A 22,562-nucleotide genomic window follows, 5' to 3' on the forward strand; every position below is an offset into this window, starting at 1 on the left:
TGATGAATGGGAGTGTTTCTACACCTCTGGAAACACAGCCTTGAATCTCAAGTCCCAGGTGCCTCAGCCCTTTCCTTTCCAGCTGACAAGGAGCTGACATCACCCCGTGGGTCGGGGTTTGGGCTGGTTCCCCCAGGCCAGGCCTGGCCAGACCTCGGGGTGGGGCCGTGCCTGTGGGACAGTGGCCGGGGCTGGCCGTGTCCCCTCTGTCCCCTCCCGGCCCCTCCGATGGGCACAGGAGGAGGAGGAGGGCTGCAGATCTCAGATGGGTGCTGTTGGCCCTGCGCCAGGAGCCTCTGGTCTGAAGGAGGAGAGACTTTTGAGAACTTTTCTCCGGAGCTCCAGGGAGCTGATCCAAGTTTGAGTCACTTTAGATCTGACCAGGGCTGGAGGAGGTTTCATCCATCAGTGTTCCTGAGCAGCTCCTTCTCCCCCTTCCTCCCCATCACCTGTGGCCTTGGAGTTCTGAGAGTCAGCTGGAGAGGAGGAAAAAACTCTGGGCAAAGACTTTAACCCTTTTCCCTCCTCCATGGAAGACAGAGTGATTTGAAATGCAGAGAGACAAAGTCAGTGAAAGAACTGAGAAAGACCATTGGAAGATGGGATGGAGGAAATGGACATTTTTTACTGAACTTCTCTGGGTGTGAATTATGGGGAAATGGACTGTTTCTGTAATATCCTAATGCTGCTTGGGGGAATGCAAGTTCTAGCCAAAGGGTTGTGTGTATTGATATATATGTGCTTTAATTGAGAATTTTGTATAGAATATGTCCCTGGCTCCTGGGAAAGAATAAGGAGGTCTCTATTTCTTTTGAGATAGAGGCGATTTTAGAGATCCTCTAAAGAAGAGAATCCCTGTTTTGTACTAGAGAAGCATTCTTAAAACAATACCCCAAACATGCAGAAACCCATAAACAGCTTGGGAAACTGTTATATGGGTGAGACTGCACAGAATCTGCAGAAATTCCGGGTGGTTGCAGATCTGTGAAAGCCACCAGACCTTTTCTTGTGGTGTGTTCTCCATAGCCCCAGAGAGGCTCCTCTCCCCCAAGGTGATGTAGCATCGTGTTTAAATGGTGGCAACTGACTGGAAATCATAGTTCTCTCTCTGTGGTGAGTGGGAAAGTGAACAGAAGGAGATGGGGGGGGGGGGAGGTGTTTGAATGTCTCATTTTTTTTCTTTTTCTCTTTTTCTTTAGTGTATGTTAATAAAATTGATTAGTTTTTACTTTTAAATTGTGCCTGTTTTGCCTTTTTCTCCCAAAGTCCTATCTCCCAGCTGGTAAATTAAATTTGGTGAATGTGAAACCATGAAACCATCTCATACTGGAGCCATTCTGCAAATACCAAATTTTACTTGTCATCTTTTTCAACAGAAACATATCAAAATCTTGAGGAGATTTTCAGGCAAGACATCACTAAAAACACACATCAAAATAATGAGAAAGAATAACAAAAGGCTACAATAAGTTAAATTGCTCTGACAGTTTTTAAAAGCAATTCTGCCTTAATAAGACTAGTGAGAAGATGACTTTGAAGGAAAGACCATAGTGCCCCATGGTACTTTAAAGTTCTTTGTACTCCTCAGATAAGGACACTTTCCTTACTCATCTGTCTTCTAGTCATTATTGCCCAAAATTAAAAGGATAACCAAAAAAAAAAAAATTAGATTAAAAGCCAGACAAAAGATATGGATAATCTGAGACAAAATTAATTTCATTTTTAAGAGGAAATCTATGCGGGGCAAATTCAGCTTTCAATTTGACAATTAAAAGCTCTGACTCAAATGTTTTTGAAGAGGGTGATGCAAATACATATTTAATAGATTTAATCACTGCTGAGAAAGGGTGTGGAGCATCACTCACTCCTCTTGGCAGGTATTATCACCCTCTCCAGTCCCGAGCTCTTGTGCCAATTTCAGCTTTTCAGCCTTTGACTCTCACTTGACCAGAAGCCCTCAGCTTTTCACCAATGCCAGCCAAAGCTGTGTAGGTTCCTAGAGCTGTTTCCAAACATGATCCAGCAGGGAATCATCATAGGGTGCCACATTTTCAGTGGCAGGAAAAATCCTGCAAGTCAACATTTAGCTGCCTCAAGGTATTTTAGAACCAGGGACCATAATCAACGAGACACAGAGAGTATCTATTTAGTATTCCTCACCTCCTCTCACTCTAAGCACAATTTAAACCTTGGGCAGCAGAAAAAGAAGCTGTTCTATGGATTCAGGGCACATCATACAGAGTTTTCTTTCTCCACAGCAGCACAGATACGGCCAAACTTAATCCCATTTGTCACACCAGGTAAACAGGCAGTTGTTCATGTGGAGAAAATTCAGTTAGCAGGACACTCACTATCTCAGCTGAAGTTTCCCATGTATCTGATAATCTGCAAAGAGGGTGAATAATGATGTAGTAGGTTTTCAGATTTCACAGAATTATTTAGGTTAGCTGAGGTTACAAGAAAGCTTAGGGGTTTGGAAAGAGAATAAATGCTGCTGGGTGAGCACACAGTGTAGCAGCAGCCTATGGAGCCTACTGATGGCAAAAGACAAACTAACACGTCCTGTTGGATAGAAATTCCACTGCACACACCCCAGGTACAAGGTGTCATGGGAGAGAATAAAAAGAATCCCATCTCTGAATTTATGACACAGACAGTGCAAAGTGTAGGAGTTTCCATTCACTCACACTCTAGCAGGAGAATAAATGTAGTGGTTACTTAGCACAAATATTATGCATTTAAAGCTAACAGGAATGAATAATAATTTCTGAAAGTAATGCAACTGTCAGCTGGAACTGGTTGTAGTCAAGATGCATTTAAGCCCATGACTTGATATGGTTTTTAAAATGCCTGATCATTTCTGGATACCTGAATGTCATATCAAAGTGCTGAACTGCACTGCTTCCCCCCTCTGCAGGGAAACCAGCATCCAAGTCTGCCCAAGTGCTCAGCACATCTCTGTCACCACACAGTAATGATGGTAATTATCAATAATAACAATAATGTGGGTGTGAATCTGCTCTGGCAGCTGGGGTTGATGAATGCTGCATCCAACAGCAGCCCCTGGGATCTGCCTCAGTCCCCGGCACCGCAAAGGGAACAGAGAGCCTCAACTGGGAGCCACAGAGGGGTCTGCTGGCTGCTTGTGGGCAGCTGAGAACCTTCTGCAAGAGCCAAGAAAGCTTAACATCCTCTGCAACATCGCCTCAGATCAACTGATGAGGTTGAGAATGCAAGATTTCTTTGCATTCCTACACCAGCCCTCTTCTTCTTGCTCGTGAACACATGATGTGAGCCCACTGCTGCTTGTCCCTGAAGTGCTCAGAGGTGAGGACACAACCTCCACCTCTTGGCTGAGGCTCCATCAGGTGTAAGATACCTGCTGCCCTATCAGTATTTTGATAAAGAGGCCAGTATTCTTAATTAATCAGGCATTTCTCCATTGAAATGAAACACTGTGTACATTTCTCATGTTCTCTCCCCAATACATGCTTATTAATTAGCATACCAATTTGCTTAGTTCTTTAGGAACTGCATGCCAGGGAAAATGTTCTCAGCTGTCAAATCCAACTCATCGATTACTGTAAGACACTTAAGACTAATTGATAAATATATCTGAGCCCTGATTAATTGGTGAAAAATCCATCGTGTTGTATCCTGCTGTCACTTCCTTTATAATAAGACTCTTGAATTAACTTACAACTTGATTTTTCCTTCTTTTAATTAAGAAAATCACTGAAAACCAGGAGTATATGTGGAGGGTGTCTATTCAATTTTTTGGTTATTCTTGAAGTGAAATCTACTTCGTTTGCCTTATTAGCTCAAAAGTAAGGAAATGAGCCTACTCTGAAATGCATTACTCTGTCAACTAGAATTTATCTCTGGGGCTGAGAGAGCTGATGTGGAAACTTGAAAGTAATTTCTTCACTCCTCTATTTGTTATATGTATTTTTTAAGGTTCCTTTCTGATTACATAAATTAAAAGTGACTTCTACAAATCTGGAAGAGATGTGCTGCATACACTCCTCAGTACAGCACATGGCAGCCTTTGAAACAATGTAAGATTATGTAGAATGAACAAGAATAGAATGAACAGGCTAAAATATACAGAGTAAAAATGACTGAACATTCACAATGATGTTTCCGAGCAGTAACACTCTCTGCTCAGTCCATGGCCATAGACCCCAGTTATTCTCACAAGAATTCTGCTGATGTAAGAACATTTTCCTCCTCCTTACTTCCACAATTTGTTGCTTAAATGATATATATATAAAAAAATTGTTTCCCTGGGGTCCTACTCAAATCAATCCACAAGTTTCTCTGGGGCTCATTTTTCCTTCCCCAAATGGAACTTTTCCTCTTCCTTCCCTCACAAAGCCTGAAGGTAACGTGGCTGCTTTGGTCCAGCCAGCATCCAGCATTACTCCAGCAGCTTCCTCATTTCTCCAAGTATTTCCACAAATCTTCCATGCCTGTCCTGAAATTACGATTTTTGCCAAAAAACTCTACATAGTATTGTTTGTCTGTGGAGAAATGTTTGGGCTATCAACAGCCAATACTGGTTCTCTGGCAAGAAAGGGGGATAATTACAATGCCTCTTCAAATCAGTGATATTTCCTTGCTGCTAAAAGGGTGGCATGCTTTACACCTTTCAACTACCTTAAGTAATCATTTTCTAGGCAGAACAGAAAATCCATTTCTATTAGTTTCCAAAGACCTTGAAAGTATGTATGGAGGAAGACCACTTCCATAAATTCACCTTTTTAGAGTCACTGGCTAACACAGAATTTATGCAAGTGCAGGTCTGTCACATAATTCAGTATTTATATGCTCCCTTTCGAGCTCCAGGGAGCTGGAGGAAAATGCTAAAAATAAAATACACATGTTGCAATACACGAAAGATTTAGAGATGGAACTATTCTGACAGTTCAAAATAAAAGATCTTTTGCATAAGATCTCCATAGCTAGGCCTGCACCTAAATCAAATATTGATTTAATTCACTGTAGACAAGTTATATAAGCTTTGGAATGATGTATGCTTGATCAATGTGTTTTAGAAATTAATCTCTGCCAGACTTACTCATTTAGGCAAGTGAAGAAGTCAGATAAATATCTGTATATTTTACTTTATAGGACAGTAAACCAATTGCTAATCAAATTTGTAAGTAAATAGCATTATTTGTTTCCAAGGAATATCAATATCAAAATACCTTTCTAAGAAAATCTGTAAACAGATTTCCGAAATTAGTGAGTTTTATCTATGAAATACACAGATTATAAAATTGATACCTGAGTATACAAACATGATGATCAGAGACACAGAGAAGAACAAAACACCCCTTTGAAATGTCCAGGGATGGGGACTCCAAGCCCCACACTGAACAAAGGGATTTGAAGTCCCGGCCAGATGAAAGTTAGATGTGTTTGATATTTTACTCCTTTGAAGTACCAACAGCGATTCCACACTCGAGTGCAGAAATGATGCCTCCCTCCATTGCAAACACACTGACTCTAACATGGGCAGAAATAAATGTGTACACCTATACAGGCAGGCCTCTGGAGGCTTTAAAAGAGAGCATATTCTCAGGTTAGAGATAGGGAAACTGAGGCACAGAAAGGCAAAACGAGCCCCTGAAAGGCACAAGGCAAGCTGCCATACAAATGCCAGGAGGGAAGGCTTTTATTTGCATGGCAAATCTATCAGTGGAAACCTCCTTTCTGATCCATGTTTTTGTTCCAATCCCAGAGTGGGAGCTCAGGGACAGATCCTGACCCAGCGTAGAGCTGGGTAGGTCATGAACAATGGCCACTCTCCTCAGCTTTTCTGTGAGATTTGGTGCCCTAGCTCAGTTCTGGGGCAACCCAGCCAAAGGGTAAGGAGCTGACTCAGTGTCTCAGGCTCTCCTGGTGGCCTCAGCAACAATAACCCTCCAGTGTGACATTATTCCCTGGTCATTACAACAAGCTCTGCTCCCAGCAGAGAATGCACCTCAGCACAGACCCCTGGCCAAGAGCACACTGACACTCCCTAAGCCATCAGCACAGGGAAAGTCGGGCACAAGAGGTTGCTGCAGCCTCGGGGGGCTCCCTGCAAAAGCAAATATTCAAACTAGGAGGGAAGGCACTTACCATACAGGACTGCAATGAGCGACACGGGCATGACCAGGATACCCACCAGCATGTCTGCCACTGCCAGCGACATCAGGAAGAAGTTTGTGGCATTCTGCAACTTCTTCTCCAAGGACACAGCCATAATTACCAATATGTTCCCCCCAATGGTCAGCAGGATGACAACCAAGATCAAGAGGGCTGGCCAATTCTTCTCCCTCACAGACATCCGAGAGACTTCGCCCTTCTCAGAGGTGTTGAGAGGATCAGACGTAGGCAAACTCTGGTTCAGAGTCAAATTGCTGCTCAAGGACCAAGCCATCAGACCACCATGCAAACTAAAATCCAGTGTAACAGACACTGTTGTTAAGCTGAGTAATATTCCAGTGTTACTTAAAGTGCTCATTGTCTGGAGCTGGTTTCTTTGTCTCTCAGCCGTGCCTCAGAGACGATCCCTTTTCCAAATTCCAGGTCCAAGGCAGGTGCCGAACATCACAAAACCTGAGCCAGAAAATCATTTGATCTTCCATAGTGAAGCAGACCTTACAGAAGTTAGCATGGAGCTCTTCTAGTTCCCTTGGGTGTGATAGATGATGACCATTGACCACCAACTTCAAGGGACAGGAGACTTTGCAATCTCCAGCTGGTTTCCAAATTCACCATTCTGAAAGGCAAAGGAAAAGGATATTCTTCACTGAAACCACACATATATACACAACACCTTCTTTATTCCCCATGCAACTGACATCCTTATTCCTTCCCTTCCTGCTGGCTAGGAAAGGGAAAAATAGAAAGCTATTCTTTATTCTTCCCCTTCCTGCTGACTAGGACATTCTCCAGATTGCAAGCAATTTATCTGAAGGCTACAGACTATTCCTACAGTCATGGGGGAGAGAGGCAGAGACTCACATCAGTGTGCTCTGGCTGGTTAAAAGCTGATTATCACTAATTAAATGATTTGTGAAACCTGCAAAAGCAAGTCTGAAGAACAAAATATGTTTCAATTGATATCCACTTCACAGATACTCTGCTGCTGTGTAAAGTAGTAATTGCACAAAATTCCAACCAATCCAGATAGCGCAGCCAAGCACAGGGTGGTCCATCACCTTAAATGGAAGGGTTTGGATATATTTTACATATTCTGAGGTAAAATGAAGGTGTTGTAAAAACCCTCAGATCTTAATGATTACCTCTCCTACAATGGCAAACATTGTAGCTTGGTTTCTATGGGAAATGAATGGTGGATAAGATGCAATATCTATCAGGCAACATTGCATGATCCTTCTGGAACAGACAGACAACAAAGAGTTAAAAGAAAAGACAAACTTTCATAAAAGCTGAGCACTTTATTTCTGCTTTTTATCTGTTTTTGTGCCACTGCTTCCTGCTGACCACAAGCACACAACAAGGCCAGTCAGCTTAATCCCAGCAGTCTGCTGCTCAGGGCCACTGTCCATCAGCCTCACCTCACACACAGCAAGGGGATATTTCCTCACAGCATCCCACATGATTTGTGCTTGCCTCACAGAGCAGCTGACACTGAGTGCAGCTCTGATTCCTGACTGCCCATGAAACACAGAGAACATCATGCTGCTGCTTCTGAAGTCCTTCAGCCTCATGCATTGAGCTAATTTGGTAAATTAGATGAACTCTTGACTTTGGGCCTGCACCCACTGAAGCTGAGGGTATGTATTCCCAGTCCTGGTTAAAGCACATCCTTGGCTTTAAGCCAATAATTTTGACTGCCAGTCCTGTACAATTGATGAATACCAGCAGCTTTGCTTTGCACTTCCACTGAGCTGGAGCTGAGCTCCTAACAACCACGAGCAGCATGGGGCTGAAAGCACAGAAGGAAAGCCCTTAGTGGAGCAGTCATATGGAAGTGGACCAGGAAGCAGAATAAAATCGATAGCAGGCAACTGCTTTTGAGCATAGCCTCAACTTTTTGCACAGGCCACAGGAAAGGAGCTGTTCTATCACTGTTAAATAAGTAACAGAATAAAGGCCAGATTTTAGCCATTGAAGGCACTGTGGCACACATCTGACACAGCAATTTGCTATCCAGGTATCTCGATTTTGTTACATCAAAATCTAGATGTAATTCATGAGATGACATTAGATTTCATTTAAATAGGAAGTGCTCAGAATCCTGTAATAAAATGTTTAGCATTCATGAAAGTTTTGTAACCTTGCTGATGGGCTTTGTGCACAAAGACATTTCTTAAATGAGCAGTTCATACAATGAACCCAGATTTGCTTCTGCATTGTAGTTAATTACTCCCAGAGGGTCTCTAAACCTCATATTTTGGAAGATGTTTTGCACGATGGGCACAGAAAATAATTTTGCAGCTGCACATGCAGATGAATGAACAAGTGGTCACTGGACCATTGATTTTTTGCAACTTAGCTAGTCTCAAAAACAAAAACAAGGTCTCTAGAAAGTTTCTAAATACTTCAGAATATTTTTTTTACAAACACGGCTTTTAATTCAAAGCTGTGATGACAATCTTTCCAAATCAACTTTCCACAGTGAAGGAGACACTAGGCAGCCACAGGATCAGAGACAGGACATGACTTAACTCCACAGCATAAAAAAAACAACCCTCCAAAACAAAACCACAACACAAAAAACCAACTCCAAGATAAGGCTTCTGCATTAAAAGTGTCTATTTTTAAAACTGCTCAGGTCTGTATACTGAAGTGGTGAGTAGAGTCATTCTCTCTTGCATTTTGCATATTCAGTTTGAAAATCAAGTGGGAATTTGAACACAGGAACATTCAAGACTGAGCTCCACCTTCAGAATTAACTGTTCTATTGCTTTGCTAATACTCTTCTTATTATTTTACACAGATCCTGGCTTGAAGTCATCAGTTTTCCTTTTCACTGAACTCCTCAGTCTCCTCAAGGTAAAACTTTATGACTAATTCCTTCAGCTACAGTCTTGTAAGCACACCACTGTGGCAGAAAAATAATTCACAATTTATTCATGGATCCTGCATTTATTTAAGAACCATCTCCATAATTTTAAATTGAAACATGGGCCCATCACATATTTTTTTCCAACAGTTAACATCAAAGTACACATACTGAATCTTGTGGTCAATCATCAATTCCAGTTCAATCCAATACTGACAGTTCTTAAAATTATAATTTAAACCTTCAGCAAAACCAGGTTCTTTTCTATGCCCCTTCTGCTTTTTGATAAAAATAAAATAATGATTTATTTTGGCACATTCTTTCCCTTCAGTCTTTAAGTCCAGTTTAAAATAAACTGAAGGTAGAAAAAACTTTTTTGTCTACCAAGAAATACATGAATTATTCAAAGCAGAAGTTGATATGCTGGAATTTTTGGATATTCCAGAAGACTAATTTGGAGGGAAACAGAAGCTACAATGGTTTAACAAGGTTAATAATAATGGTTAATCCTCTGCTGGGGCAGGGGGAAGGGCACTCACATGCCTTTGTGAGTATTTACCAACATCACGCTTGGTAAAAGGAAGAAAAACCCCAAAATCTTTCTCAGAATACATATAATTTTTTTTCCTTTGAATTAAACACATTCATCTTTAGCTGTTTTACCCTTCAAAGCTCAGAGTGCCTGTTTCCTGGAGAGAGACAGCTGCCTGCTGAGAACTAGAGATGGCAGGATCCTGCCTCTCCTGGACAGGCTGCAGAGCTCCTGAGCTCTCGTGAATCCCTGAGTGAACCTCTGGGATCACACCCTGCATTTTAACAACGTGCTTTTCAAACTGGGTAACACATCAAAGAGTGTCAGTTTAGCCCAAAAAAAGAGAAGCTGAGTTTCAGGCAGACTGAAGATCATACATTAATTCATGGTGAGTCTTGCTGTAAAAACAAAAAAAAAAACCAACCCAGAAGTACTTAATGATCAAAAGTGATGACTTCCAGCAATTCCCTCCCCACAAAGAAAGTAAGAAACATTCAATGGCATCACAGGGCCATATGCAGGAGAGATTTTCTGCTCCCAGACCATTGGCGGTATCAGTTCTCCAAGTCACATTCACATCTCCCAGGTAACCAGGTCAAAGCCAACGAGCTGCTAAACAACAAATATTTCTAAATAAAAAGGGTTTTTTTCCTTCAGCCTTGACTTTGATGGTAGACCTACATCAGGGGGAAAAAATATATCTGAAGCCAACTGAACTGAACTGCAAGTACTGCAATTTTTGACAGGAAAACAGTTGCAGATAGTTCATAACTATCTGAGCCAGATGACATAAATTTTTATGGCTCCATGGAGCCCTTTTCAAAATGGCAAAAAATTTAAAATTATATAATAGAATATGCAATTTATGCTCAAGAAGGCAGATTTGAGGCTCCATTCTTCACTCTAAATCCTGCATTTCTTGCTATTTGCGTTTTTTAAAAAATCTATTTCCAATTTAATATCCACTTTTTTTGGAACAGAAGGTTGCGTTAAAATACAGGTTTTCATGGCAAAACTTGCAAAGGCCACTTTCATTTTAGTGATTCAATAAAGTCCTATTTTTATATTAAGAGAATTCTATATTTTGGGCAGTAGGAACTAATCTTCCTCCTTTTTGTAGCAGCACTAGGAAACATTCCTATTTCTGTGCAGTCCTATTTTTAAACAGTGTGTGAGAATGCTGCAAGTCCAATGGAGATGACCAGGGTGATGTGGGAGGAAGCAAATTAAATACTGGGTTTGGTTCAGCCCAGACAAAAAGCTTTGAACAGGGATGTAATTGCTGCCTGCATCTACCTGCTGGTACTTAGAGAGGAAAAGGGGACTCTTCCAAAAGCTGGGCAGCAAAACAAGAAGCAACTGTGACAGAGGTAGACATAGGGAAATCATGTATGAAGAAGGAAAGTGGGAAGGTTCTGGCTTCCTTTTTTCCTTGCCAAGGTCAGGATAAATCCATAGGAAATGTAGATTTTGTGTTTGGACTTGAATGTTTATTATTTCTTATCTATTTACAGACTCATGAGCTGTGAGCTCCAATTAGCAAGTCAGAGAAATGAGGTAAAATGGAGCACTTCTCTACCTCTACCAGGTCTTTTCAAGTACTATCCATCCAATTATGAAATGTCACCTAATTTATTTTTTTTTTAAACCCAATAACTAACTACTTGAAGTCTGCAATGCAGACTCTGTCAACCAATTGCAGAAAACCACCCAAACCTGTGGAGAAGAAGGAAGATGGTGAAGAAGAAAGACTCAGACAATGCCCCAAATCCTCCATCTTAACTCACATGTATTACTAGGGACTAAAAACATAAATTCTCGGTTTCCAGAATTCCAATAGGAAAGAAATGAGATAAATCTCAGTGCAGGTGGTCAGACAAGAGAGACACAGAGACTGTGGAATCTCCATCCTTGCAGAAGCTCAGAGCACAGCTGGGATCTACCCTCAAACACCCCATCTAACCTAGAAGTTAATTCTTCCTTGAGCACCTTGAGGTTGGACTGAAGACCTTCAAAAAGTCCCTTTCAGATTAAATTTTTCTAGAACTGGATCAGAATTGTGCTCCTGAGCAAATCTGTCCAGCATGGGGGTGCCTTTGAGCTCCTACCCTTGGGTCCACACACTCTGCTTGTCCCTGCTGCCCAAGCTCAGGATTAGAGCAGAACATCTTCTCCCCTTCAGTTTCTCCAAAGACAGAAATAAAAGTGCATGGCCAGGTGGGAAAACTGAGCTGTGGGGACTCCAGAGTGCCTGGTGTTGGATCCAGCTGCACCAGCTCGTGCCCCATCTCACCAGAGAGAGGCACACACCCTGCCAGCCCCTCACCTTCGGATACCTGCTGAGATCACCAGCGTCCAAGGATCCCACAGCTCAAGCATCCTCTGAAAAATGGCAATTTTGGAAAACCCCAACTCGTTTTAGTCACTTGGCAGCCTCAAAAAATCTCCTTGCCTTTTGAAAGCAATATCTCCACTGCCAACAGAGTTTTGTGTTTTCACAGTCACTGCACCAGGGAAGGCAAAGTCAAACACCAGTGATTATTCTGTAGATCCCCACTGCAAATTTAACTGAAGGTGAAATCCAGAGAAGTGGTTGTGCCTAATTTGACTATTTTCCTGAGCTACTCTTGAACTAATATATAATTCGCACTTTGTTTAGAGATTTTCTTTCCAAGGAAGAATTTGATACTTCCTCTTCTGTTCTCAAGAAATTCTTGATTTTTTCCCAACAGGTATTGGAGATAAATCAGTGTAAAAAACACTTAATGAAACCTTAGGAAAACCTTCCCAAACACAGCTTTTCACCAGTCTTTTTAAATTCTGATCCAGAAAATAACTATTTAATTACTTGCAAGCTAAAAAAAGAGTACTTCATTTTTTCACAATAAGAGGAAAATGGATTTTCTCAGATACAGACTCAAGGAGTGATATTTTGTAGGGTCATTATAATGAATCACCACCATCCTGTCCAAAAGCAAATAGCATCAATTTCCCTCTCTGTATCTTCCCTCATACTGAGTCAGAAAGGCATTAATTCCTTTTCCAGAACTTCAAGGCAATACAAACACACAGAAGATCTTAATCTACCTTCTAGCAATAAGACCAGCATCCTTTTTATTTTCCCTCTGAGGAAGAGCACCTGGGAACCTCACAAGAAGATGTAGATACTCTGCCCCTCCCTGCAATCATAAACTTCTTGGCTCAGACATACAGAAATACTCCAAGAGAATAAATCTGAATCTCATCACACACCGTCCTAACTTCTTGGAATGATTATACCCTAGTTGTTCATATTTTCTATGGGTTGATATAATTCCAACCTGTCTCTCTGTTTTTTTTGTTTCTTTTTTTAAATACACATGTCCCCAGTGGCTGAAATTCGAAGCACATATTAACTCTCTGCAGTTAGTGCATTTATCATGGCAGTCCTGACCCTGCTTTCCTGTTGCTTCAATAAATCACATTATTCATTAACCTGGATCATGCAAAGTCCTGTTGAACGCAATCAGCCCCACATTCTTGGACTGGTAACTGCACTATTTGTACTCTGTGCTCCTGAAAGTCCTTACTGAGCTGCACCAGCCCCACAGTCTGAATTGGCTATAACCTGAATTTGAGCCCTGCCTCGTTCCCTGAGCTGGAACACAAGGGACCATTTATCTTCTGCCAAACTTTTATACCCCTAATGCAGCAGTACAGTGGGTATTTGCTCCCTGGCACAGGGAGGTTTGAGAGTCCACAGGATTCCCAAGGCAGCTCTTGTGATTGTATGGACCTGGCTTCTGCCCCTACTGCAGTGACATTCCCTCTGTCCCTTTGTAATTCAGCTGCACAATGTGGTGAACATCAAGTTTAAACATTGGTGGAAAAATCTTGTGTGGTAGCTTTTTCAAATTCAGCTTTTCAGAGTTCTTGTAATAAACTACTGTTAAACTTTTTCTTACTCTTTCTAAACTTTCTTTCTCTCTAGAAAACCAATTTTTCTTCTTGTCTCAAATGTTTTGCATGGCAGCTCTTTTGTTTATATCATTAAAGTCTAGAAGTGGGCATTTACCCAAAATCAAACATAACAAACCAAAGCAACAAAAACATTTGCTTAGTTTTCCTTAGCTAGCTTTTTTGTAAGTTTTAAGGCCAGGCTTATTTAAAAACCAGAAGACTCCACAATTTCTCAGCAGTTTTTGATGCAGAGTGCTCTATCCCATGTGTGGCTGAATAACTTCATAGCTGTAAGCGCAACCACAGCAAAGCACACCTAAAGATGTACATGCCTCTAAATAAAAAATAATCATCAAGTGGTTTATCTCCAATCCATGTTTTAGGGGAAATATCACAGTATCAATGAGCCTGGCATTCTTCAATGGCTGCAGGGGTTGCAGTAGTAACAGAGAGCAGCAGTCTGTGGACAGAAGGTGAGCACTGAGCAGCTGAGCACAAGGTGAGCCTGAGCACACACAGAGCACACCCAAGCTTGGGGCACTGCCGGTGACTCACTCATTACTTAATAGGTCAAATTTCTTAATCAAGCAAGAAATCCCTTGATGTTTGTCTCCAAGCTTTCTGTTCACTCCAGCTCTCTGTGCCTTCTGAGATCACACCACGGGATCCGTCCTTTTCAAGTGAAGACAGATTTCTGGTGCACTGGCGTGGTGCTCACCCTGCACCTCATCCCAGACAAGATCCAGGGGAAAATCTCCTTTTTCTGTGTGATGCCTTAAGTTTCAGCTTTCATATTTTTCAGGTTCTGTGGTGCCCAGGGGTGCAGCTCTGAGCTCACAGTCAGTGTCACTCAGCTCTGCACACAGCAGGGACACAAAACAAATCCTTGTCCTGCTGCACACCAAGGACAACTTTCAGCCCCAAAGCACAAACAAGGGTGGGCTGGAGGGAGGGACAAGAAGAACCTGAAGCTGTAATTGAACAATTCAACCCCAATGTGCAAATGAACCAAAACTTATCAAAGTGTGAGACCTCATGACCCTTTGTCCATTTTGTGACCATTTTGGGTCCACCCTGGGTATAGCCCTGGCCAGGCTCTTGTCCTGCCCAAGGTGGATCCTTAAAGGGGTGTCGCCAGGCTCTTGTCCTATGTCCTTAAAGGGCTTTTAGCAAATATTTGCTTTATTCTCTAGCTCTGTCCAGTCTCTGTTCCAGCTCAGCCTTCCCAAGGCATCGTGTGCTCTCAGCTGAGGCAGTCTGAGCCCTGGGGCATCACCAGCACGTGGCTCCTCACCATGGGGCTCACATGCTGAAACAGCTTCTCCCCTAAATCTGTTTTCCCAGTGAGCACCTCAACCTGCAGAATTCTCTGATTCAAAGCTCAGGGAGTTATTTTTTAATAGAGGTCTCCTCCCTGCTGTGGCAGTGCACTCTCAATATAAGCTGTGGAGTGCCTTTCCCGATGTCATTGCTGTCCCAATGTCTTTTAAAAGAATAAATTGCAGCATCAAATAAGCCAAGGAAAAGGAAAACAAAGCTCAAAGCGTAATAAAAAGTGTGTCTAATGAACTGACAAATGGCTCAGGGCTTTTACTGTAATAGCTTAATTAAATATGTGTTTTCACATACCTGTGCAGTGTCAGAGAAAGGATTATTGAAACATTCATAAGTTAATTGACTTATCTTTATCTCATGCATAGCAACAGTTGATACAATAATTACATAGAAAATGTAGCTACTCATGGGGGGGGGGGGTGGTTTCCTATTAATTTCCTTTTCTTTTCTTTTTTCCTTTGGAAAACTGACCCATACAGACCCAAAAGGGGATGGCTGACAGTATAAATTCAAAAAGCCAACACTTTCCTGGTGTAATTATATTATAACTGGATATTTTGATAAATTTGTTTTAAGGGAAACTCTAATGATAAAAGTAGGTAGAAAATAAAACTCTTAAAAACTGGTATTATAAAAAAAAAAAAAAAAAAAAAAAAAAAAAAAAAAAAACAGGAAAAGGACAAAGAAGACTGAAATAATTAAAGCAACTGGTCTGTGTGATGCCATTATTTAAAGATAGAAAATTATCCACACGATTATAAAACTCTCAATTTGACCTTAACCAGGCAATAATTTAGAACAGATTTAAAAGGAAAACTTGAGACACAAAGTGGGAAGTGCAGTGAAAGACAACATGAGTTGCCCAGATGTACATTGTAAGTCTTGGCTTGGTGTCTTGGGATTTTGTTCATCTGTTCCGTAACAACTAATTTTTTTAGGAAAATAATATAATAATACTAAAAAAAAAAAAAAAAAAAAGGCATTGTCTCTAACTCACACTTCATTAAACCATTTGATTTGGTGTCACCAGGGAAGTTATTATGTAAACTCCAGAGAACAAGATGAACAGAGCAACTGTGAAGCTGCCACAGTTTTGGCTGCAAAGGAGATGAAAATGGATTAAACTGCAAAAACAAACCCTAGTCTGGAAGTAAGGTGTCTATGGCTGGTAAGGTTTGATCTTGGTAGTAAATTGGGGGGGTTGTTTGTTTTTTAATGTTGCTGAACTGAAACATTTCCTTTGGAAATTAAATATATTGATAATTCAAAACCAAGATCCAACACCCACATCAGTAAAGACTGGAATGTAACACAGAAAAATCAGAATGACTGAGGACTGAACGAAGCAAAGGATAATGAATAAGATTAATTCAAGCCATGAATAAGAAAAAGAATTTGGCTGTGAACTATGAATTTATCAGTCAGAAACAAAGATAATTACTTCACCATCTGAGCCATATGTAGGCAAAAGTGGGACATGAAAGAGACAAATATAATCCAAGCTACATATATAGCAAGCAAGGGATTTCTATACGCTCCATCACTTCAAAAGCAAACAAATACCTGTCTCCACCCCATCACACATTGACTGCTTCATGCCATAAGAGGCCACTTTAATCTGGATGCCTTATTCCGGATAAATTCTGCATTGTGATGCTGCTCCCAGACCAAGCTAGGGGACATAGCCCTTACATTAGAGTAAATCACAAGTATTTGCAATTAAATGACAATGCCCAGGGGGAGGCAGAGCTCAGTACAGTCACTCCTGATTTGCACTAGAAAACAGGCCAATTGCGTTGAAACATCTCTTCAACGTGATTAGAAGCAAGCTCTTTATTTAGGGAAATAATTTAATTTTCAAAGCATTTGACAATTTTAATAAACATCATCTACAAATAAGTCAGGGGTGTGTAATGCGCTCGGAGCAGGAAGAGAAAGGCTCATTAACTTTGAGAAGAATAGACAGATGGGCAGTGTTGGGGAAGTGCTCTGACAGCTCCCAAATTCTGTAAGCAGAGGAGTTGAGGAGCTGTGTGTGTGTGCAGGAGTCATTTCCATGGGAGCAAATTGCACTGACACCACCTGTCATCTGTGACATCAATACATGAGTCAGGGAAAACGAAATGAAGGAGACAAAACACAACGAAAAATACTTTGTTCTCCAGCACAACGCGAAAGGCAAAGGAGGTGTGTGAGAGCTGACGTGATTTGGATTAACCTGCTCCTCCTTAGGAGCCTACACTTGGAGTAAAGATTTTGTGCAATTCTGATTCTATCCCAGCTGAGGTGTGCTGAACCTGCAGCAGAGGGAGCAGTGCTGAGGTGTTGAAAAGAGCAGCAGGTGCTTGGCTGAGTTTTACAGAATGGTTAGGACCACTGAGAAGAACATGGAAAGAGGAGAGAAGCTGTAGGCAAAATCAACAACATAAAAATGGAGAAAATATGAAGGCTAAAGGGTAAAAAAGAAATGTAAATTACAACTTCTAGTTTCAGTCTAGTGACAGTCTAAAAAGAAAAGCTTGCATTCAGGAAATCAAAGAGGATCCAAAGCAGCCAGTTCCTTTTTAAAAGGAGTCTTATTCCTACTTTTACCTAAAATGTGGCTGAAATCTCTCAGGTGCATTTCCCAGACAGGCTGTGGGTGCTGCTGGGTGTGGTCAGAGACCCAAAGGGAGCTGTCCCCACAAAAGCAGTGGTGTCAGGGGCCCAGGCTCTCCTTCCAGGGGTCACACCAGCATGGGTGTATCAAAGGGAAGGCACCAAAACCACTTTTGTTCAACTCTGCTGAGGAAAAATAATGCAACTATCATAGCAATTTATATATGAATCAGGTAGTGTCTGCATTTTAATGGCTGAAACAAAGGCAGATGAACTCTAATGGTGTCAATTTTCTCTTGCAAGTGATTACTAAATTGCTTCCACTTTGTCAGCAACATAATATCTCTGTGAACAGCTCAGAGTTAAAGGAAGTGACAAACCACCAATTGTCAAGGGGAGAAAAACAACACACATCCACATACACTGAAAGTATGTTTGACAAAGAAACACTTCTGTTCCACTTCTGTAAGAGCAAGCCCTTCACACAAGGGAAATATTCCATCAGAAACAGCAGGGCAAGTCCCTCATCCCTGCCTTCTGATCTCCAGCAGCTTCACTGTCACCACAAACCAAAATGCTGGCACTATTGATCATAAGTGATTGAGAGTTTTGCTGTGTCCAGCGAGTCCAGCAAAAGCATGATTGGCTCAGCTGAAGTCTTTGAGCAAGGAGTGTGTCCCTTTCTTGCCAAAGTTCAAACACTGGAGCACTTTCAGACAGAAATTGCTTCTGTTCATAAGCACAACTACAGCACATAGCAAGTGCTTCACAGAGACATCAAATGAGCTTGGGGAGCCAGGGAATGAGAGGCAGAGAAATCTCTGTGGACACTGAGCCCATTAATTACCTCTCTAGTCAGGGTAGGGATGAGGATAACACCACCACAGCCAGGCTGGAGTGTGTCAGTGCTGAGTTTGGGAGTTTGGGATTCCCGATGCACACAACGCCTTGTGACAAATAGTTACAACTTCTCTGCAGGCTGGATTAATTAATTATGCTCCCCTGTTGACCTAGTAGCAAACAGGAAAGCCAAGAAGCAAAAGCCCAAAGCCCTGATTCCTGTATTGCTCCCATTTTTTTCCCCATTTCCTGCACATTACAGATGAAGGGAGGTCTTGTCCCCTGTATCAGCCAGCTTGGAGCAGTTGCAGAATTAGGGTCTGGGTATATTTGTGCAATAACACAAACACATCTCAAGTTCTGTGACAGTAAATTGCATCTTACATTTCCATTTTCCAAAACCACTACCAAGACAAACAAATGGTCATGGGAATATCTAAAGATAAGTAACAATATTTTGAGCAGCTTTACACCAGGCAGTGTAAGCATTATGAGCATGCTTTGATAAATAGTGGTAGTCTAAAACTGAAACAATTATGTTACTTCTGTTAATTGACAGACAATAAAATACTTCCCTGTGCAGGTCACCTAACAAATATCATGTAATTTAAAAATTACACTGGCAATGTTTTTCTCTCACTCACATCTGACCCTCAGAGATTTGGGTACAAAGGACAGAAAAGTAGCCAACATATTTTTCAGATCCCAGTTTTATCAAGCTAAAGCAGCCCAAATAGAAATCAGAAGTAATAACTACCCAGTGAGGCTGAAATCAGCTTCATCCACATGGGCCAACAGGAGCATGTCCCAGCCTGTTGATGGTGGGACTCAGTTTGTGGGGCTGAAATTGTGCCCTTCAGCCAAGGGGACATGGACAATGCCCTGCTGCCACCACTCCTTGCTGTCACCTCAACACCTTAGAGGAAAAATCACTGGACCAGCATGTGGCTGATGTGTGGGGTGCCTGGTTTTGAGCTTGTGCCTGCAGCTTACAGGGCCTTTAGGGGACTGTCTCAGGCACTCCCAGAAGTAAAACAAAAATCACTCCTTTGATGGGTGCCCCTTACTTAAGGCTGGAGAAGGTGGGGTGTAGAATAACATCTGAACATCTGAACCTTACTGCAGGAAAACTCCCGAGTGGACTGTGACACAAGGCAGGTTTCCAGTTACAGAGTTCAAGTTTCCATGAGATTTATTTTATTTATTGCCCTAGGAGGAGCGCTCTGCTCCAAATTATAACAGACTTCTCAGTGTCCTTGAAAACAGTATTTTACTCAAGCCCTTTAGTCTGCGGGTCTGATCTGTCAGAAAACCAAGGAGCTCAGTACAGACACTGACAGAAAACAGGGTGATGCTCTGTGATGGAAAACCCCTTTGAGCAAGAACATCATCGAGTGGTGAATGGCAGAAGCTGCTAGTGATGATGTGCCACTGCACAACACTTCACGAGAGCTTCAAAGAAAGCAAGAAGATCTGGAAAAACAGACACCTGAATTTTGTTCCAAAACCTGTGAACACCCACCACTGTGCAAAAAAAGAGGACTGGATGGCACACGTGGTCACCAAAGTGGGGAGCATCATAAAAGCTGTTAAAAACCTCAGGGATGGATCAGGCAGCCAGCAGTCATTAAACAGAGTGGGCAGAAATATCAGTTTACAGCTCCTCAGCAAAACTGAGCATTTTGAACCCGGCTGCAGTGTCAGTGTTTATCTGTGGCTGTGAGAGCTGTGGAGATGAAAGATGTTAGAAACCAAACATTTCTGAAATGCTGGACAAAGTCACCTATGCACAGCTGAAGCAAGCCAAGAAATCCTCTTGCAGCGTTTGTATCAATCAAAAATAAGCATGGGACACGAGAGGATCCTGTTTGAGCTGATGGCAAGCACAAATTAGGACACATTATCTTAAATTTCTTTCATTACTGCCAAGGTGTGAGATTACATTTGCTGAAGACCAAGGGATGGTGCAAGTATTATTACTATTGCATACACTGACCTAAGGCACAGAAACTTCACCAAATGCAGAGACCTGAGCCTCACAAAATCTGCAGACAACCCTGTCCTGGGCAGAGAAGAGCTCTAAAAGCAAAGAAATATTAACTTAATCCTGCTTTCACTTCCCCAGCAAAGCTGTGTGGGAGGACAGACATTGTTCAAGCACAGAAGCAAGGATGAAAGCCAGAAAAAACCAACTCCCAAAACCTAGAGATTGTAACTTCATTGAGGATTCATAAGGCATAACAATACCAAACAAAACTTTTTCTCTTTGATGCTTCTATAGCATTAAACTCATTTAGAAAACTGAAGCAGATTATACTTTGTGCTTTCCAGATAAAAGCACTATTGTAGTCATTTGGATGCAGAAGGGCTTTATTCTGCCAAAAAATGCCATCCTCGTGTGGCAGAGCAGCAGCCCTGGAACACGAGACCCAGCTCTGAATGAGAGCACAGGGTTCTTTCACAGCTCTGGGGGCCGCACTTCCCACCCAGACAGAGATCTGCTGCTGCTCTGGAGGATGACACAGGACCACCCTGTTGGAATTCTCACTGAGCCAGGTGTTTTTAGCTCCAACACACTCTGAGCGTGCCCAGCACCTCACAGAAAATGGCTTAAAATAACTTGTGAGACTGCCTGATCGAGTGTGTCTTGAAAAAGCAAAAATGGTTTTAATTAAAGAAGAAAATTATAGAAAACAAAATAGCAAAAGCTGTGCACAGCGTAGGGACAGGTCCCACACACCTGGTATAACACCCTGAAAAATCACTCAGAAGCTTCATGATCTTCCTTAAATACTGAACTGATGCCTTCAGTCTGAACTTTCCTGTGTTCCAGGTTCTGTGGTGCCCAGGGGTGCAGCTCTGAGCTCACAGTCAGTGTCACTCAGCTCTGCACACAGCAGGGACACAAAACAAATCCTTGTCCTGCTGCACACCAAGGACAACTTTCAGCCCCAAAGCACAAACAAGGGTGGGCTGGAGGGAGGGACAAGGATGGGACCTCACAGCCTGGAGCTGGAATGGGACAATTCAACCCCAATGTGCAAATGGACCAAAACTTATCAAAGTGTGAGACCTCGTGACCATTTGTCCATCTTGTGACCATTTTGGGTCCACATTGAGTGTAGCCCTGGCCAGGCTCTTGTCCTGCCCAAGGTGTATCTTTAAAGGCCTTCTAATAAATATCTCCTTTTTTCTCTGCCTCTGTCCAGTCTTCGTTCCAGGCCAGCCTTCCCAAGGCATCAGAATGATTTAGGTGGGTTTTTTGGCAAACAGCCCAATAGAAAACAGCTGCATTTCTGAGGAACAGCTAAAGAGACCCATCCGTGGTTTTGTCTTGGCACTGAACCAGGAGAGCAAAGAAGTTTCTGGTGTCCTTCCCTTCAAAGGTCCTGGGGTGAAATGGAGACCCTTTCCCTTGTACAGAAAACATCTGTATCTGTACAACATCCCCCTGGGGCAGTGCACACCACCCTGCCCCAGAGCTCATTGCCAGGGTCACGTCTCACCCAGCTCCAGAAGGGCTGAGAGGCTTCACAGCAGCAGCCACCAGTGCAGCTGGGTGGGCAGGCTGGAGAAACTGGGAAAACAAGGTTTAGTTCCTGAGAACTGGAGCTGTTCTGGTGGCCTGCCTGGTAAAATAATGCACTTCCCTAAAAACACATGAATAAAGACTGAGGAAAAAGCAAGAGCTTACATCAAAGCCAAATGTTTCCATTCTGCTTGCTCCCAGGAGAGAAACAGAGAGAGCCCCTCACAAATCTGAGTCTTAACAAATAACAGGAAAAACACGGAATAAGCTTTTTTTTTTTTTTTTTTTTAATGGGAATGACTGAAATACAGGACAAGGCTGAATTTCAATCATCAATTTATATTTTAAAGATTATACGGAATTCTTGTCAACAACTTAAAATACTTCTTGCTCCCACTTGATACTGTTTAATACCAAATGAATTCTTTTTACTTCCTTTTTTCTAAGCTGCAAGAGCACAGACCAGCTAGGAGAAGTAGCAGCAGTGTGAGTTATACCATCCCTGCTCTCATATTACTTTGGGAAAAATGAAACATGTCTAGTACTGCAAACTGCCATAGGATTCCCTTGCAGATCTTTTAGTGTCTTGTGAGTTGGGTTTTTAAATTCCAGTCCTGTGAGACAGGAGGTCTCAGGGCTGCAGACACAACAAGAAAATTACACCTCTTAAAGGCTTCAGAAGCAGAAAGCAAAAATATATATAAAAGCAAGGTTATCTTCTGAATTTTCTGATCTTGGGCACTTGACTCATGTTTCTAAAAGTT

The 22,562-nt window shown here is 42.0% G+C and overlaps 1 protein-coding gene across 1 annotated transcript in view; it reads right to left on the reverse strand.

The window, feature by feature from the left end:
* The window catches only part of LOC136370593 (5-hydroxytryptamine receptor 2C-like), an 80,099-nt gene that overhangs the window by 37,808 nt on the left and 19,729 nt on the right, over positions 1-22,562 (reverse strand). Inside the window, exon 2 of the mRNA XM_066334097.1 lies at positions 6,130-6,772. Coding sequence (XP_066190194.1) covers positions 6,130-6,514 — 385 coding nt within the window. The 5' untranslated portion in view covers positions 6,515-6,772. The remainder of the gene's footprint in view (positions 1-6,129; positions 6,773-22,562) is intronic.

Source organism: Sylvia atricapilla, chromosome 21 (genome assembly GCF_009819655.1).
Source record: "Sylvia atricapilla isolate bSylAtr1 chromosome 21, bSylAtr1.pri, whole genome shotgun sequence".
Lineage (NCBI taxonomy): Eukaryota > Metazoa > Chordata > Aves > Passeriformes > Sylviidae > Sylvia > Sylvia atricapilla.